Source organism: Bos indicus x Bos taurus, chromosome 10 (genome assembly GCF_003369695.1).
Source record: "Bos indicus x Bos taurus breed Angus x Brahman F1 hybrid chromosome 10, Bos_hybrid_MaternalHap_v2.0, whole genome shotgun sequence".
NCBI lineage: Eukaryota > Metazoa > Chordata > Mammalia > Artiodactyla > Bovidae > Bos > Bos indicus x Bos taurus.
The window spans coordinates 94,660,256-94,680,310 of record NC_040085.1 but is presented as its reverse complement, the minus strand read 5'-3'; the positions used below and the strand labels follow the sequence as shown (position 1 = coordinate 94,680,310).

General features: G+C 40.8%; 1 protein-coding gene across 5 annotated transcripts in view; it reads right to left on the bottom strand.

Annotated features, from left to right (window-relative positions):
* The window catches only part of EPB41L4A (erythrocyte membrane protein band 4.1 like 4A), a 294,024-nt gene that overhangs the window by 121,609 nt on the left and 152,360 nt on the right, over positions 1–20,055 (bottom strand). For all 5 annotated transcript variants that reach the window (XR_003512866.1, XM_027552607.1, XM_027552610.1 and 2 more), the window contains 2 exons: positions 15,833–15,884; positions 10,660–10,738 (listed from right to left, as the gene is read on the bottom strand). Coding sequence is in view for 4 of the 5 variants with exons in the window: in XM_027552607.1 (XP_027408408.1) it covers positions 10,660–10,738; positions 15,833–15,884 (131 nt within the window). In the remaining variant the exon portion in view is untranslated. The remainder of the gene's footprint in view (positions 1–10,659; positions 10,739–15,832; positions 15,885–20,055) is intronic.

The window sequence follows — 20,055 nt, the reverse complement described above, 5'->3', positions numbered from 1 at the left end:
AGTTGATAGGTCTTCCCTTCTACATCATTCCATTAAGGCTATGATTGTATGTTTGAGTCCTTGTTTATCTCTGGTTTTAAGGAGATAAATCCCATTTTGCCTAGGACAGTTTTAGCTTAAGCCTGTTATAAATTCTCCATTATTAAGAACTTTTCTCATCATGCTCCAAGTGTTAGGGTTTGAACAGCAAATTATATGATGACCCAAGTTATGTTATACCCTTACTCGAAAAAAATAATGCTGATCCAGAACATAGTCTGGTACAAAGCAATATCTGCATAAAACAGTTACTTGTTATCTTTTAATATAAATCACTGTACTAGTGTATATGGAGAAGGAAATGGCAACCCACTCCAGTACTCTTGCCTGGAAAATTCCATGGACTGAGGAGACTGGCAGGCTACAGTCCATGGGGTTGCAGAGAGTCGGACCCGACTGAGCAACTTCACTTCACTAGTGTATATGCGCTGTCACCCCAGTGAGATTAAGAGCCCCAGGAGTGGGGGGTCCTCCATCTTTCACCCCAGCCTCCCTCATCACAAAAGTACAACCAGTACAACACAAGAGGAGGACTTGAAATAGTGGCATCACACTTTTCTGTTTGTGTGATGTTCACAGAAAAGAGCTGATTTGACACCCCGGACGTACAAGCTGCTAAGGACCATCGATGATTCAGCCAGTGTCAGGGATGAGAAGAACAGGCAAATGAGACTTGCTTAAAGAAGAGGGAGAGAGAAACCGTTCTTTCAGGAGCCCAAACAGGAGGTTCTGAGGCCAAAGACAACCAAAAATGCTTGAAGAATACCAATGCAGCTTGAAGCATACCTTCCCATGACTTAAGACCCTGCTGAGTAAACTGAAAGATGTGGGGACATGTAGAAGCTTGATTTCTGGTGCCAGCTGAATGTGACACCAGGAAACCTGAGAGAAGAGGTTGCCTGCCTACACAGGAGAAGTGTTCTCTGAATCCAACAGAGAAGCCTAATCATTGGGATAAAACAATGTGCTGGACAGAGGGGAATGTTTAAATAACAACATAATAGTAAACATGAGGGGGAGGGGGAAACAGCATGCATGGCTTAAGAAAAAGAAAAACAGGAGACTCGCCCACTGACTATCAAGGGAAATATGGCAAAGACTGCAGCTTACAACTGATGATAAAAATACAAGAGCAAAGAGTTGTAATATCACCTTATATTTGGATAGTCTTTTAAAGGTCACAAATTTCTTCTGCATCCATACTGGAATGTGATCCATGCCTCAAATCTAATGTGTTGAGGATCATTATCTTCACTTAGAAGGAGACAGGGACCCCGGAAGTGAATGTTTAACTGAAGGTCACTCAACCCATAAAGAAGCTAAAACACACTAGCCTTCACAAAGAGAAGAATATGGATTACCAGATATAATAATAATAATAAACTGACAAGCTTAATGTCAATCTCTAACAAAGTACAATAAAATATTAAAAAACAAATGCTTATTTTTGGAAGCTATTCATCATGAACAAGTTATTTGGAACTAACATGATTCTCTTTTTTAGGAAGAGTTAAAATTTCAATAGCAACAAGATCAGTGTCTCAGTCGTGTCTTTGTGACCCTATGGACTGTAACCCACCAGGCTAGTCTGTCAATGGGATTTTCCAGTTAAGAATACCAGAGTGGGTTGAGATTTCCTTTTCCAGGGGATCTTCCCCAACCAGTGATCAAACCCACATCTCCTGAGTCTCCTGCATTGAAGGTGGATTCTTTACCACTGAGCCACAGGGGGAAGCCATAAGGTTTGTCAGCAAAGCAACAGGCAGACTCCTTCACTCACTCATTCTCTGTCTTTTCTCTCCAGAGGACTGAAACCACAGCTCTCTCAGTCAGTACTAAATTTCATGGGTCCTCGGTGCACTGGACAACAATGCCCCACATATTATTCAATGGAGGGTGACTCAGTGAGGGAATTCTGTCTTGATGTGCAAATTCAAGAAATGCAGGCTAGAGGATAGTAGTAGGATGCTCTGATTAATGGATTGACTTAACCTGGAAGATCTATCTTCAGGGCTCCAAGATGGTCTTTTCCTCCCTAATTTGTGTGTATGCGGGGCGGGGTGGTGGGGGCGGTGGGTGCCGTGCGCTGGGTCTTCACTGCTGTGTGTGGGCTTTCTCTAGTTCCAGCAAGTAGGAACTACTCTTGGTTCCAGTGTGAGGGTTTCTATCGTGATGGCTTCTCTTGCTGCTGAGCACAGGATCTAGGCAGGTGAGCTCAGTGGTGGCGGCTCAAGGGCCCTAGCTGCATGTGGGCTCCTCAGCTGTGGTGCACGGGCTTAGCTGCCCTGCCACTAATGGGATTGTCCCAGACCAGGAATGGAACCTTTGTTCCCTGCACTGGCAGGCAGATTCTTATTCACTGTACCACCAGGGAAGTCCTCTTCCCTAATTTTTAATCAGTAATTTAAACTCATAAGATAATTCATTTTATCTACTCTTACCATCTACTGAACACTTACATTTTTACACAGGTGGCGTGGTGGTAAAAGAATCTACCTACTAATACAGGAGACTCAAAAGACAAGGGTTCCATCACTAGGTCAGAAAGATCCCCTGGAATCAGTTCGGGTCAGTTCAGTCACTCAGTCATATCCAACTCTTTGCGACCCCATGGTCTGCAGCATGCCACACCTCCTTGTCCATCACCAACTCCCAGAGATTACTCAAACTCATGTCCATTGGGTCGGTGATGCCATCCAACCATCTCACCCTCTGTTGTCCCCTTCTCCTCCTGCCTTCAATCTTTCCCAGCATCAAGGTCTTTTCCAGTGAGTCAGTTCTTTGCATCAGGTGGCCAAAGTATTGGAGTTTCAGCTTCAGCATCAGTCCTTCCAATGTATATTCAGGACTGATTTCCTTTAGGATGGACTGGTTAGATCTCCTTGCAGTCCAAGGGACTCTCGAGAGTCTTCTCCAACACCACAGTTCAAAAGCATCAATTCTTTGATGCTCAGCTTTCTTTATGGGCCAACCCTCACATCCATACATGATTACTGGAAAAACCATAGCTTTGACTAGACAGATCTTTGTTGGCCAAGTAATGTTTCTGCTTTTTAATATGCTGACTAGGTTGGTCATAGCTTTTCTTCCAAGGAGCAAGCGTCTTTTAATTTCATGGCTGCAGTCACCATCTGCAGTGATTTTAGAACCCAAGAAAATAAAGCCTCTTACTATTTCCATTGTTTCCCCATCTATTTGCCATGAAGTGATGGGACCGGATGCCATGATCTTAGTTATCTGAATGTTGAGTTTTAAGGCAGCCTTTCATTCTCCTCTTTCACCTTCATCAAGAGGCTCTTTAGTTCTTCTTTACTTTCTGCCCTAAGGGTGGTGTCATCTGAGGTTATTGATACTTCACCCCTGGAATAGGAAATTAAATTCCCTCCAGTATTCTTGCTTGAAAAATCCCATGGACAAGGGAGCCTGCTGGGCTACAGTCCATGGGGTCACAAAGAGTAAGACACAATTGAGTGAGTAAACACACACACACACGTTTGCTTGTAATATCTAATATATTCTTCCTGTCATCTTTTTGAAGAAATACAATAATGCCATTTTACAGATGAGAAAACTGAGACTTTAAAAGGTTATGTAATCTTCTCAAGTTAACATAACCAGTGAATGGCAGAGTAAGGCTGCAAAACCCAACCTGACCCCACAGCCTGCCTTAACAAATATGTGCATTATGCTGATAAAATCTGCAGAAAATACAGAGCTATGAATGATACATACTACATGGAAGTTTGTTATAATATTTTGAATCAGAATTGAAAATAAGTTTAACAGATGCCATGAGGACACGAAGTATTTAAAGAACTGAAAAAGACAAAGAGTTTAGATCTATTTTGCATAAACCTAGAAAGAATACCTAGTGCTGACAGAGGTCCCAGAGACCTTTTATTTCTTTTTGAACTTCCTAGTGCTTTGTGAAGCAGTAAGGTTTCCTCTCTTAAAAATGTTTAAGAAGAAGCTGGCTGACAATTCAGGAACATTTTATAAAAATGGAATGTAGGATATATGACCTCAGAATCCCCCAACTTCATTTAATATCAGAAAACATTTTAGAGCAAATTGTAGGTACTCCAAGTTGAAGCGATTCTATTAACTTATATTTTTCATAGTCTGGAACCTTATTTTTTAATGTCTCTCACTTACCTAAAAAAAAATTTCCCTCTAAATACAATGTCCTTCTGGAATACTTCATCTAATATGACCATTTATGTACTTAATGCAGCACTACCTATAATTTTAAAATGAAACAAGCTGGACAGCCATCCACAAGGGGAGGAGTATAACAAATGGGTTAGATGGTGAAAGAGGTCTGTAACAATATGTATGAAATTGTGTGATTTTCAAAAGATCTATATATACAAAGAATAAGTAAAAGTGTGTTTACTATAGCTATTTTTCATATACAAATTGCAAAGTATATATACAAGATAGATAAACAACAAAGACCTACTGTATAGCATAGGGAAATATGTTCAGTATCTTATAATAATCTATAACAGAAGACAGTCTGAAAAAGAATATACGCATATACACATTTGTATGTATGTATATATAAATGAACCACTTCGCCATACATCTGAAACACTGTAAATCAACTACACTTTCAGTTTTAAAAATTAAATTTAATTTTTAAAAAAAGAAACAGAAGAGAGAAAGTGAAGAAATAAAAACTAAAAAACCTAAGAGCCAATACAGAGTAGGCTGAAACAATTTTCCAAAGAACTGAAGCAAGATAAAAATTCAAGGTGAAAATGCAGACAGAAGTATGCTTTTATTTTGGGGGATTTTGTCTTTTGGTTTCCTTTTTGCTTTTGCCAAAATTATCTTGTGTAATTGACTCCCTTTTTAAGGTCTATTATGCCTAACCATTTAAGTTAACATATTCATGCAAATCAGTGATTTTATCTTTAGGATATACTAAGAGGGAGTATATTGGAGAAGGAAATGGCAACCTATTCCAGTATTTTTGCCTGGAGAATCCCATGGACAGAGGAGCCTGGTGGGCCACAGACCATAGGGTCACAAATAGTCAGACGTGACTTAGTAACTAAACAACAAGAATATATAATAGTAGCACATTAAATGCATATTTAACTTACCTAAATTTGACTGTATGTTTTTTCACAATAAAACCAAATTATCATAGATCATGGCCACTAACTGTAAGCTAACTATATCACCTGGTTATTACAAGATCTGGTCTAAAACTTGAAAGAAAAAAGGTTGCATTCAATATATTGTGGGGTTGTACATTACAAACAAATCCATGTATTCTGCTAATGAGCCATTAGAAGATTCTGAAAGGAAATTTCTATGCATCATCACTATTTGTGTGAACAGATACGAAGGAATGCATTATTAGAAAACACTACTCTTTTTCTCCCTTAATACTAAATCAAGCACTCTTTTGGACTCTAACCCTCACTTAAGATGTAACTAACTGAACTGTCAGAGAAAAGAGAGAAGAAAATAGTAGTGCTAGCATTTATTACCCACTGAACTGTGAGCCAACACAACCAACTTAAAAGAGCTTCACATACATTATTCCATTTAATGCTTATAAAAACCTTACAAGACAGGTGGTGGAGGTGGTGGTTTAGACGCTACGTCATGGCGGAGTCTTGTGACCCCGTGGACCTTAGCCCACCAGGCTCCTCTATTCATGGGATTTCCCAGACAAGAATATTGGAATGGTTGCCATTTCCTCCTCCAGGGGATCTTCCCCACCCAGGGACTGAACACGAGTCTGCTGCATTGGCAGGCGGATTCTTTACCTCTGAGCCACCAGGAAAGCATGAGGCAGGTACAGTTCCAATATTATAAGTAAGGAAACGGAGGCACAGAGAAGTTACTGATAACATCAAAATGAAGAACTTCCCTTGTATTTTCATAAAATGTTGTGCCCTGTAATTCCCTGATCACTTACAGATACAAATGTGCTTCTATATCACTTGGACTCAGGTTCCCCAGAAACCTCAACTTAGAAATGACTCTTGACTGCAAAGACTATTCATGAAACTCCAGTGTAAATAGGACCCTCACCTGAGCCTCTCCCCAGCACAGTGTCCCTTCTCCCATAGAGGTTTGCTCAGAGAAAGCCTAGACACAGTCCTGCCTTTCCAAGCGCTCACTAACAATGTAGCGATGGAAGACTGGAAAGCAGATGTCAGCACAGTTCTGCAAACGAGGCCTAATTACAATACTTCAGAGCAGAACAGCAGAGGTCCCATAGCTGACCTTCTATCTTTTCTGTGCTGCTGCTGCTGTTGCTAAGTCACTTCAGTCATGTCTGACTCTGTGAGACCCCATAGACCTACCATGCTCCCCCATCCCTGGGATTCTCCAGGCAACAACACTGGAATGGGTTGCCATTTCCTTCTCCAATGCATGAAAGTGAAAAGTGAAAGTGAAATCACTCAGTCGTGTCCGAAAGTGAGACAAATCAAGACAAAAGGAAGTGGAAGGAATAAGACTTCTAAGGAAAAAGATAAAGGATGGAACAGAAACAAAACCATACACTGTCTTCGTTATCAAAGGTATGATTTCCAGTTCTTTGAACAACGCATTGGGTTCTACTCAAGCCACGCATGGGTTCATTAGAAAACTGACCATTTAAAGGCAAGTTAGGGAAACGCTTCTGTTTCTGCTACCACATGTAGGAAGGTCAGGCTTCCCAGGTGGCTCAGTGGGTAAAGAATTTGCCTACAATGCAGGAGATGCGAGTTTGAGTCCTGTGTCAGGATGATCCCCTGGAGGAGGGCACAGCAACCCACTCCAGAATTCTTGCCTGGAAAATCCCATGGACAGAGAAATCTGGTGGGCTACAGTCCACGAGGTCACAGAGAGTCAGACTCAACTGAAACGACTGAGCACACACGAATGCACACAGGCAGGTCATTAGTGGAATAAGTGAAAACAGAATGCTATTGTCTGCTCTTCATAAGCCAGTTTCAAATGTTGGCATGGACTGTTTTAACAATATAACCAATACCAATCAGAAAGTTTGCCTTAATTGAAATAAGATACTCAATGACAAAGGTGAAGTAATACATTATAAAATACTGGGTTTTCTCTCTCCCTTAATACTAAAAGCAATTATCTTTTCATTTTCCATAGAGATGAATGAAATCTCTGAAGAGATAATATTTAAGCTACAATAATTAAAGAAGAGTAAGTAGTTCTTCGAGTTTATATTTACATATGCAAGCTCAGCATCAAAATATCTTCCCTACACAAATGAATTTAAAACAAAACAGAAACATACACAGAAAACAGACTTGTGGTTGCCAAGGGGGAATAAGGGCAGAGAGGGGTGGATTGGGGGTTTGGGATTAGCAGACGCAAACTATTACGTATATTATAGTATGGAAAAACAGTAAGGCCCTACTCATTGTTTAGTACACAGGTATAGCACCTTTTAGAACTAACACCCAAAAAAGATGTCCTTTTCATTATAGGGGACTGGAATGCAAAAGTAGGAAGTCAAGAAACACTTGGAATAACAGGCAAATTTGGCCTTGGAATATGGAATGAAGCAGGGCAAAGACTAATAGCGTTTTGCCAAGAAAATGCACTGGTCATAACAAACACCCTCTTCCAACAACACAAGAGAAGACTCAACACATGGACATCACCAGATGGTCAACACCTAAATCAGATTGATTACATTCTTTGCAGCCAAAGATGGAGAAGCTCTATAGAGTCAGCAAAAACAAGACCAGGAGCTGACTGTGGCTCAGACCATGAACTCCTTATTGCCAAATTCAGACTTAAATTGATGAAAGTAGGGAAAACCACTAGACCACTCAGGTATGACCTACATCAAATCCCTTATGATTATACAGTGGAAGTGAGAAATAGATTTAAGGGCCTAGATCTGATAGATAGAGTGCCTGATGAACTATGGAATGAGGTTCGTGACTTTGTACAGGAGACAGGGAACAAGACCATCCCCATGGAAAAGAAATGCAAAAAAGCAAAATGGCTGTCTGGGGAGGCCTTACAAATAGCTGTGAAAAGACGAGAAGCGAAAAGCAAAGGAGAAAAGGAAACATATAAACATCTGAATGCAGAGTTCCAAAGAATAGCAAGAAGAGATAAGAAAGCCTTCTTCAGCGATCAATGCAAAGAAATAGAGGAAAACAACAGAATGGGAAAGACTAGGGATCTCTTCAAGAAAATCAGAGATACCAAAGGAACATTTCATGCAAAGATGGGCTCGATAAAGGACAGAAATGGTATGGACCTAACAGAAGCAGAAGATATTAAGAAGAAGTAGCAAGAATACACAGAAGAACTGTACAAAAAAGATCTTCACGACCCAGATAATCACGATGGTGTGATTACTGACCTAGAGCCAGACATCCTGGAATGTGAAGTCAAGTGGGCCTTAGAAAGCATCACTACGAACAAAGCTAGTGGAGGTGATGGAATTCCAGTTGAGCTATTCCAAATCCTGAAAGATGATGCTGTGAAAATGCTGCACTCAATATGCCAGCACATTTGGAAAACTCAGCAGTGGCCACAGGACTGGAAAAGGTCAGTTTTCATTCCAATCCCAAAGAAAGGCAATGCCAAAGAACGCTCAAACGACCGCACAATTGCACTCATCTCACACGCTAGTAAAGTAATGCGTGTTCTCCAAAATTCTCCAAGCCAGGCTTCAGCAATATGTGAACCGTGAACTTCCTGATGTTCAAGCTGGTTTTAGAAAAGGCAGAGGAACCAGAGATCAAATTGCCAACATCCGCTGGATCACCGAAAAAGCAAGAGAGTTCCAGAAAAACATCTATTTCTGCTTTATTGACTATGCCAAAGCCTTTGACTGTGTGGATCACAATCAACTGTGGAAAATTCTGAAAGAGATGGGAATACCAGACCACCTGATCTGCCTCTTGAGAAATTTGTATGCAGGTCAGGAAGCAACAATTAGAACTGGACATGGAACAACAGACTGGTTCCAAATAGGAAAAGGAGTTCGTCAAGGCTATATATTGTCACCCTGTTTATTTAACTTATATGCAGAGTACATCATGAGAAACGCTGGACTGGAAGAAACACAAGCTGGAATCAAGATTGCCGGGAGAAATATCAATAACTTCAGATATGCAGATGACACCACCCTTATGGCAGAAAGTGAAGAGGAATTAAAAAGCCTCTTGATGAAAGTGAAAGTGGAGAGTGAAAAAGTTGGCTTAAAGCTCAACATTCAGAAAACGAAGATCATGGCATCAGGTCCCATCACTTCATGGCAAATAGATGGAGAAACAGTGGAAACAGTGTCAGACTTTATTTTTTTGGGCTCCCAAATCACAGCAGATGGTGACTGCAGCCATGAAATTAACAGACACTTACTCCTTGGAAGAAACGTTATGACCAACCTAGATAGCATATTCAAAAGCAGAGACATTACTTTGTCAACAAAGGTTCGTCTAGTCAAGGCTATGTTTTTTCCTGTGGTCATGTATGGATGTGAGAGCTGGACTGTGCAGAAGGCTGAGCACTGAAGAATTGATGCTTTTGAACTGTGGTGTTGGAGAAGACTCTTGAGAGTCCCTTGGACTGCAAGGAGATCCAACCAGTCCATTCTGAAGGAGATCAGCCCTGCGATTTCTTTGGAAATAATGATGCTGAAGCTGAAACTCCAGTACTTTGGCCACCTCATGCGAAGAGCTGACTCATTGGAAAAGACTCTGATGCTGGGAAGGATTGGGGCCTGGAGGAGAAGGGGACGACAGAGGATGAGATGGCTGGATGGCATCACTGACTCGATGGACGTGAGTCTGAGTGAACTCCGGGAGTTGGTGACAGACAGGGAGGCCTGGTGTGCTGCAATTCATGGGGTCGCTAAGGGTCGGACACAACTGAGCAACTGATCTGATCTGATAGCACAGGGAGCTATATTCAACATCCTGTAATAAACTATGTGGAAAAGAATATGAAAAAGAATATAAACGTGCATGTATAATTGAATCATGGCTTCCCAGGTGACGCTAGTGATATATAGCCGGTAAATATTGCCAATGCAAGAGACATAATAGATGTGTATTCAATCCCTGGGTTGGTAAGATCCCCTGGAGGAAACAATGGCACCCACTCCAGTATTCTTGCCTGGGAAATCCCAGGGACAGAGGAGCCTGGTGGGCTACAGCCCATGAGGCCAAAGAAAGTCAAACATGACTGAGTGAGCAACAACAACAATAACTGAATCAACTTTGCTGTCCAGCAGAAAATAACACAACATTGTTATTCAACTATACTTCAATCAATTTTAAAATATATTTATATCTTCCATTTACATATTCATATGGCCACTTTTACATGACTACAAAGGCTGACTGTATCCTTCACAGTAACGATACAGACATATCCCATCACAGCAGATGCAGAATCTATCATGACATCACCCAGGTCCGTGTCATTGTTCAAGCACATCTATCATTAGATGCTGAACTGCCTCATGCAAGGCGAGTTTAAATTTAACTCTCACAGGAAACGCTTACAAGACACATGCAGACACCATCCCAACATTTGACTCCAATTTGTTTTAAATAAAGCCTTTTGTATATGCCATACATGTACTGATCAAAAGCAAAGTCAGTACTATACCTGGTTATTTCTTCTTTAAGTTTACATGGATCTTCGGCATAGAATTTAATACCAAAATACAAAGTATATGGAGGTCCAGCTAAAATAAGAAATAAAAATTAAATTTCACATTAAAAATTTGCCAAAGTAGTAGTGTAATACAACAGAACTATTAAAAATTACAGTCATCAAAAATATTTGTAAACCATATACTGGATAAGGGGTTAATACAAAATATATGAGGAAGTCACACAACTCAACAGCAAAAGACAAATAGCCTTTGTCTTGGAATGGAAACTAAATAAATATTTTTCCAAAGAAGATGTTCAAATAGCCAAAGATATTCAACACATGAAAAGATATTCCACATTGCTAATCATCAGGAAAATGCATATCAAAATCACATTAGGACATTACCTCGCACCTGTAAGAATGGACACCTGTAAGAATGGCTATTGTCAAAAAGACAAAAATGCTGGTGACGATGTAAAGAAAGAAGAGCTCTGTACACTGTTGGCGGGGACATAAATTAATGGAACCATTAGGGAAAACAGTATGGAAGTTCCTCCGAAAGTTAAAATCAGAGCCGCCATATAAGGCAACAATCCCACTGCTAGGTGCTTATCCAAAGGAAATGGAATCAGGGTCTCCGAGAGATGTAGGCACCCCCACATTCACTGCACTCCTACCACTAACTATTGCAGAAAGTACTCACTAAAATCAGCAAAAAGCTAGAAACAGTAAATGCTCAACAGCAGGTAGACAGACATACAGTCTATTTTCATTTTTAACTAAGTAAATAAAGTCACAAATTTAGAAGCTAGGGAGAGGAAGTTACACAGAACAACAGGTAACAAAGTCACAATACGTTTATAACATATACGTGATGTTATTATTTACTATTATTATGACACACGCATGCTACGGCACACAGGAGACAACCAACACCAGGGTCCTACCTCTCTCCCCTAGCCTATGCCTTCCTGTATAAAGCCCTCCTTATGCTGGAGCTTTTTTAGAAACTAAATTTTACAAGAAACTTTGTTAGAATTCATCCCTAGAGTTGATTCCATATGTTCAATTTCTATGTTTACTTAATCACTGTGTTGTTATTTCTGACAAATATAACTTCACCCCTGAACACAGATGTCAAGGAGGCACCGATTATTAAATATTCAGAGAGCTAGGAAGTCCATCCTCCGCTAATCTGTCTGTGTCAATAAGCTCTGTGTTACTGAGCAGGTGGGCCTGCCTCTGCCTGCAGGCCACAAGGGTGCACGTATCTGGGGATGGGAGGAGCACAGATGCTGCTGAGATGGTGTACAAAGGGAAGAAGGCCTTGTCCAGCCGCCAGGGCTGCTTTTATTCCCCAGAATAAAAGGGGAATTCCACACTATTGACCAAGCCTAGCCAGTTCAAATGTGTTTGGTGATAAGCAGTTAAGCAGAAGTTTGAAAAACATATAGTTAAAAACATTCAGTTTGGACTAATTTTCTCTAAGGACTTTTGGCCAAAATCAGCCCTCCTTTACCCACTTACATATAAAATGTCTTATGTCCAAATACACAAGTTACTATTTGATTGTATCTGATAATGTTCAAAAATGTTTCCTTAACATTTGATTCCCAGCAAGCATCTGGTAACATATGTAAGGCCGGAAAAGCTCTAAGGAGGTAAAGCAACTCACCCAAGATCCCAAAAGAGAGAACCACGTTTGCTAATACCTAGAGTTTAGTGCTTGCTGGCAACTATAGCATACAGGCTCTCAGGGAAAAAAATCATACAACTTCAGAGTAAAGTTAAATACTTCATACACACATCACTGTTTTGTACATCAACTGAAGGCTAAAGAAATGGAGATTCTGGAGCAAGGATATGTCTGCCCAGGTATTTTTTCAGCTTCTTAATCTGAAGCTGACTATAAAAATAAGGTGCCAATGAAGCAAATTCCTAGATTATTATCTTGATCTATGTTTTTCTAGGTCTATCTTTAAGAAATCATTTATGTAAAGTTAATACTGTTTTACTCTAGCAAAATAGAAGCCAGAAACTGGGAATCCTCTAATCTACCTCTTGTGAAGACTGATTTCAAGGCCTTTAATGATAATAGCCTCCCTTTAGCTCAGGATATCTAAATCAAAGTTTACCAATGAGAATTCCGGTGACTAGTAAATATTGGGTCATTTTTACAGATATTCCTTCTGACTTATCTGCTGGAGATGTGAGAGGCATTCTCCTTCATTAATTATCAAACTATCTTTAAAAATAAAAAATTATGCATTATTCAATTGTTATGCTGCTGCTAAGTCGCTTCAGTCATGTCTGACTCTATGCAACCCCACAGATGGCAGCCCACCAGGCTCCTCTGTCCCTGGGATTCTCCAGGCAAGAACACTGGAGTGGGTTGCCATTTCCTTCTCCAATGCATGCATGCATGCTAAGTCGCTTCAGTCGTGTCCAACTCTGTGTGACCCTATGGACAGCAGCCCACCAGGCTCCTCTGTCCATGGGACTCCCAGGCAATAATACTGGAGTGGGTTGCCATTTCCTTCTCCAATGCATGCATGCATGCTAAGTCGCTTCAGTCGTGTCCACCTCTGTGTGACCCTATGGACAGCAGCCCAGCAGGCCCCTCTGTCCGTGGGACTCCCAGGCAATAGTACTGGAGTGGGTTGCCATTTCCTTCTCCATTCAATTGTAGTATCAGTGATTTATTCTTCCTGTACATCAAATTTTTGACAGGATGACATTTATTTAGGATAAGAAAGTTATAACTGCATTAAGAAATGCAGTTAAAAACTGTAACTGCATTACAGATTATGGATATTAAACATAATATTTCATACCATGTAAAGAAATAGATACTTCATGAGGTGGATGAAACTGGAGCCTATTATACAGAGTGAAGTAAGCCAGAAGGAAAAACACCAATACAGTATACTAATGCATATATATGGAATTTAGAAAGATGGTAACAATAACCCTGAGTACGAGACAGCAAAAGAGACAGTGATGTATAGAACAGTCTTATGGACTCTGTGGGAGAGGGAGAGGGTGGGAAGATTTGGGAGAATGGCATTGAAACATGTAAAATATCATGTATGAAACGAGATGCCAGTCCAGGTTCGATGCATGATATTGGATGCTTGGGGCTAGTGCACTGGGACGACCCAGAGGGATGGTATGGGGATGGAGGAGGGAGGAGGGTTCAGGATGGGGAACACATGTATACCTGTGGCGGATTCATTTTGATATTTGGCAAAACTAATACAATTATGTAAAATTTAAAAATTAAATAAAATTTTAAAAAAATAAATTAATATAATTGACATACAAAAAAAAAAGAAATAGATACTTCAAATGTTCTTAAAGGAACATTAGAATAATATACTTTAAATAAAATAATTTACATTTTTCTCCACATTTGCATAGAAATCTGCTTTAAAATAGTAAAATTTTTCTAATTTTTGAACTGGTATTTTTTAAGTAAGTGGTTGAAATGGACAAGAATTTATTGTATTTATTATTCTACCTGAATCTTTTGGAAAAGTGCAGATTTCTAGATCCTGAGGGATGAGACTTGTTAAACTGGAGCATCTACCATTTGTATCAGGATACCTCATGGAAGTTATCTGCATTCACATCTAATCACATGAACCTCCTGCTTCCTCTCAGCCTTCAGTGGGCAGTTTGCTCACTCAGGAAGCACGTGGAATGAAAAGTCAGATGGTCAGGGCTTTGGTCATCCCTCCAGTACCGAGCAGCTTCTCATCCATGGCAGGTCGCAAACCCTTTCTGATTAGGACTTACTCTTGTGTAGGCTGAGGAGGCAGAACTTGATGTCTAAGGTATGTATTTTGAGGGTGTTTTCTCATCTTATAGGCCACCAGCCCCATCTCTGAAACCTGTTGCCCATTCTCATCCAGAATGCTGGCCCGCATACCAGCTGTGTTTGTACTGACCTTGGAAAAGCCTAGACACAGCTGAGTGGACTGAAGTGAGCTACTAATGCAAACTGGCCAAACACCCTCCCAAGAGTTTGGAGTTGCAATTCAGAGACAGTCAGTTCCTCTGCTTGTGGCTAGAACTATAACTTGGAAACTGCGGAGGTTTCCACCACAGACATGGAGGGGCAAAAAGAGCCAGACCACAGAGAGAAACAAAAATGATGCTGATGTTCAGAGAAATGGTACGTGCCGAGTTCCTGACAACTTTGCAGCTCTTAGTTCCTAGCCCTTCCTGAGGCCCAGCTCTGTTCCTGCCCGTGGGGTCCATGGAGCACTATGTGACCCATGTGACCCCAAGGAATGAATCAACACAGGAAAAGTACAGACTCAGGGTCGGGTAAGAAGGCCAGAAGAGTCCTCCAGGTCTTATCAGCAATAATTCAGTGAAATAGTTTAATGATATGGTTTCAGTTTGGGACGACAAAAAAGTTTCAGAGATGGTTACTGGTCACGGCTACAAACCAATATGAGTGTATTTAACGCTGCTGAACTGTACACTCCAAAATGGTTAACACGGTACATCTCATGTTATACATTTTACTAACAATTTTAATAATAAAGATGATTTAAAAATAACTACTCTTCTACATACTTAAGGGCTGCAAGTGTGTGGGCATGTGTACATTTAAAAACAAAAATTTGAGTTATGAAAATTAATGTTAATGAATATAACATTAATTAGACTTCTGGGTCAATTAGTAGATTCATATTGATAAAATCAAAACCAAAATAGATGGATCCTTTCTGAATTCATAGCAATCTTTCAGGTTATGAGGGCACTCCTTAATTATTGACCCAGTAAATAATGTGAAGGGCAATACCACTCTTTAACCCAAGAAACTCAAGCACTTTAATATATCCAATGCCCACTTGCTTTTCAAATCAGTGCGTCTCCGCTTTTTCTGTCTGAAGGTGAAATTTCAAAAGCAATGGAAAAATCACAGACAGAAGTCCAGGCCAGGTGCACCCAAAAGCAAAATTCAATACTCATATCTCCTCAGAGTCCCTATCCACACAATCTAATCAGAGTCTGCAGAGACTGAACAATGTATAAACACCCATTTCCATATTCTGGCACTCAAATGATAATATTCACACCTGTGGTCTTAAAGCCTATTCCTGCACTCATCTAATCAAGGACATTACATCATTTTCAAATTTCAACAAAATTAAAATCAAATACCTACTGTTGATCAGTTCTTTGTGTTCAGACAGGGTTTTCGCAGGATCCAACCAATACTGGTGTGAGGAAGAAAAGAGTAATTGCAGAAATTAGTTGCATTTCATTGGCCTTCTCTTCAAGAATATTTGCAAAGTGTTATTTTTTTAATTACATTTAAAAAACAAGTAAAACATTTGATTTATGATATATACACACAAACATACATAAGAATTTTCTGCTGCTAGAACATTAAAAGAGAAATGACGTCAGGGTTTGGAAAGAAGCAGAGAAGAGAAACAGTACATGCTGGGTTCTTAGTTGAATTCTCATGTTGGTTATAAGATCAGTAACATCAAGGTGATAATGAGTGAGTTTCTTACAGTCTTTGGCTGCAGAGAATGCCGCCCAAATCTCTTTCCAGCATCCCCACAGCAACTCCCCTACAGACATGTCTCTCCCTAAAATTTTCTCTGTTCATTTCCAGTCCCCCTGACAAGCATCTCTGTCAGGTGTAAGGAATAAAGCAATCTAATCAAATCATATCCAGGAGAGGAGGCCCAGTTGAGTGGGTGAGGGTCCAAGTCCCAGAGCAGGCCTATTTGGATTCCATCCTCTCTCCCCTCATTCATCACCATATAACTTGGAACCAGTTACTGGACATCTTGGGGCTTCCCAGGTGGCACTAGTGGTAAAGAATTGAGAGTCACTCAGTCATGTCCAACTCTTTGGGGTCATGTCCACGGAATTCTCCAGGCCATAACACTAGAGTAAGTAGCCTTTCCCTTCTCCAGGGAATCTTTCCAACCCAGGGATCGAACCCAGCTCTCCCACATTGCACGTGGATTCTTTACCAGATGAGCCACAAGGGAAGCCTCAGTACCAGAGTGGGTAGCCTATCCTTTCTCCAGAGGATCTTCCCAACTCAGGAATTGATCTGGGATCGCCTGCACTGCAGGTGGATTCTTTACCAACTGAGCTATCAGGGAAGCCCAGTGGTAAAGAATCTGCCTGCCAATTCAGGAGACTTGGGTCTGATCCCTGGGTTGGGAAGATCCCCTGCAGGAGAGCACGGCAACCCACTTCAGTATTCTTGCCTGGAGAATCCCATGGACAGAGGAGACCAGTGGGGCTACAGTCCACAGAGCTGCAAACAGTCGGACAGGACTGAAGAGACTTGGCACGCACGCAAGCACTGGACATCTCTCTCTGAACCTTCTTCACAGGCTTGCAGGAAGCATTAAATCAATTACGTCATGAGTCTTTATAATAGCCCCTGGCTCACACTAAGTATGCAACACATGCTAGTGATGATTATCATTAAATGTGATGGTCATTCTTAATAAGTATCATTAGCCAGTCTTAAGACACTTGTTTATGAATTCAAATTAATCTTTGGAGGACAGAATTTTAGACAGTAATGGGAGAATTTGGGGCCCTTCGAGAGGCCTTCCTTTAAATCTCACCCTTGTGAAACAAAATCACTGAAAGAAAAAGAAACAAACCTTCTGCCTCATCTGGAGGAAGAGCAGAGGAGGAGCAAACCAAGCACAAAGCAGGCGGAAGCACCCAGAGTTGCCGCAGAAGCACACAGTCAAAGGGGTTCCAGTGCCTGTTAAGTCAGGGGAGAGCAAGGTGGAGCCTTTACCCCACTCTTCATGCCAAATGTTGGCGATTCCAGGGGCCAAGCTAACCAGTTTCCAAAGTTTCCATTTTATCATGTTACTGGGTGAAGATGGGGCAACTCTCGTAGCATGGAGGTAGGAGCTAGTCCAACCTGAACCACTTTATTCCCAGCACTCTTGTGTTTGTCCAGTGGAAACATTCACTCTCTCTTAATCACCGTGGGTCAGGAATAACAAACCACAAAAGGAGCCTCAGAGAACCTTTTGGCCCAGCACCCCCTTTCCTGCCCCTTCACCAAGGGCAGAAATGCTCACTCTGCTGTGTAACAGTACCAGTAATTATAAATAGTTATTATAATACTTTATATAATCCCCTTACCTTTTATTCCTATTTACATATAATAAAAATCATTCATCCTAAACGAGTATCATAATCATTTTATTACAGATTTTATCACAATACTTAACTCTATTCATGTATACATAATCCTATTTGCCACTCACAGAGCTGTTTCAAATTTTCCTACTTTTTCAAAAGGTAACCAATATAAACATATTTGATTATCCATCACCTTTGTGAAATAAAATCACTGAAAGAAAAAGAAGCCTTCTGCCTCATCTTATATATTTGACAAACATATATGCTACCCATCAATATAAAGGGCTTCCCTGGTGGCTCAGATGGTAAAGCATCTGCCTGCAGTGCAGGAAACCTAGGTTCAATCCCTGGGTCGGGAAGATCCCGTGGAGAAGGAAATGGCAACCCACTCCAGTATTCTTGCCTGGAGAATCCCATGGACAGAGGAACCTAGTGGGCTACAGTCAATGGGGTTGCAAAGAATCAGACATGAGTGAGCGACTAATACACAGACACATCAATATAAATGGGTAGCAACTTATAACATAATGTTCATCATCCCACTCTTATCATGTCTTAATTTTTGAAAGTCTAGAAAAACTTACTTTTAATGTAAGGTATTTGAAAAAGAGGTCATAATCAGTGAACCACTTTTGGAGTCTACAATGACTAAAGATGTGGCTTTGGTGTTAAAAAATAAATGGTTCCCAGGGAAACATTGATTCACTAAAATTTGGATTGAGCATTCAATCCAAATGTTCAGCTGTGTGTTGGACACAGACCAGACCTTCTCCCCTAGATAAAGCTAGGGCTGCTTCCTACAAAATGGAAACATTAGGTGGGTGGATTGTTTCTTGCCAATCATGTTAAACAAAAAGGTTAGACTCTCCCTGGATTTTTCAAATAAGATAAAACAGAGGAAAACACACTCAACCTTAAACACCTGCATCAGGTTTCTATTGCTGCCATAACAAGTTACACCACCATCCATTTATTCTCCCGAAGGTCTGCAGAGGTATCTTTGCTCCAGGTTTCATAGGACAAAAACCAAGATATCAACTGGCTGGGGTTCCAGAGGGTTATCTGGCAAGGAGACCCTACCCACAGGAGTACTTCTGGAAGGAGACTTAGGAGCTGGGCCATGAGAGGCTTTCCCAGTTTTCTCCAGATGTCAAGGCATACTTAATACTAGGCCTTAATTTTAGGCCTTACACTTCACTGACAAAGGTCCGTCTACTTAAGGCAGAGACCAAACTGCCAATATCCATTGGATTATCCAAAAGCAAGAGACTTCCAGAAAAACATCTATTTCTGCTTTATTGACTACGCCAAAGCCTTTGACTGTGTGGATGACAACACACTATGGATAATTCTTCAAGAGATGGGAATACCAGACCACCTGACCTGCCTCCTGAGAAATCTGTATGCAGGTCAAGAAGCAACAGTTAGAACTCCACATGGAACAACAGACTGGTTCCAAATCAGAAAAGGAGTAAGTCACCCTACTTATCTAACTTATATGCAGAGTACATCATGCAAAATGTTGGGCTGGATGAAGCACAAGCTGGAATCAAGATTGCCAGGAGAAATATCAATAACCTCAGATATACAGATGACATCACCCTTATGGCAGGAAGAAGAACTAAAGATCCTCTTGATGAAAGTGAAAGAGGAGAGTGAAAGTTGGCTTAAAACTCAACATTCAGAAAACTAAGATCATGCATCTGGTCCCATCACTTCATGGCAAATAGATGGGGAAACAGTGGAAACAGTGACAGGCTATATTTTGGGGGGCTCTAAAATCACTGCAGATGGTGACTGCAGCCATGAAATTAAAAGATGCTTGCTCCTTGGAAGAAAAGCTATGACCAACCTAGACAGCATATTAACAAGCAGAGGCATCACTTTGCCAACAAAGTTCCATCTAGTCAAAGTTATGGTTTTTCCAGTAGTCATGTATGGATGTGAGAGTTGGACTATAAAGAAAGCTGGGTGCAGAAGAATTGATGCTTTTGAACTGTGGTGCTGGAGAAGACTCTTGAGAGTCCCTTGGACTGCAAGGAGATCCAACCAGTCCATCCTAAAGCAGATCAGTCCTGGGTATTCATTGGAAGGACTGATGCTGAAGCTGAAACTCCAATACTCTGACCACCTGATGTGAGGAACTGACTCATTTGAAAAGACCCTGATGCTGGGAAAGATTGAGGGCAGGAGGAGAAGGGGACAACAGAGGATGAAATGGTTGGATGGCCTCACCAACTCGATGGA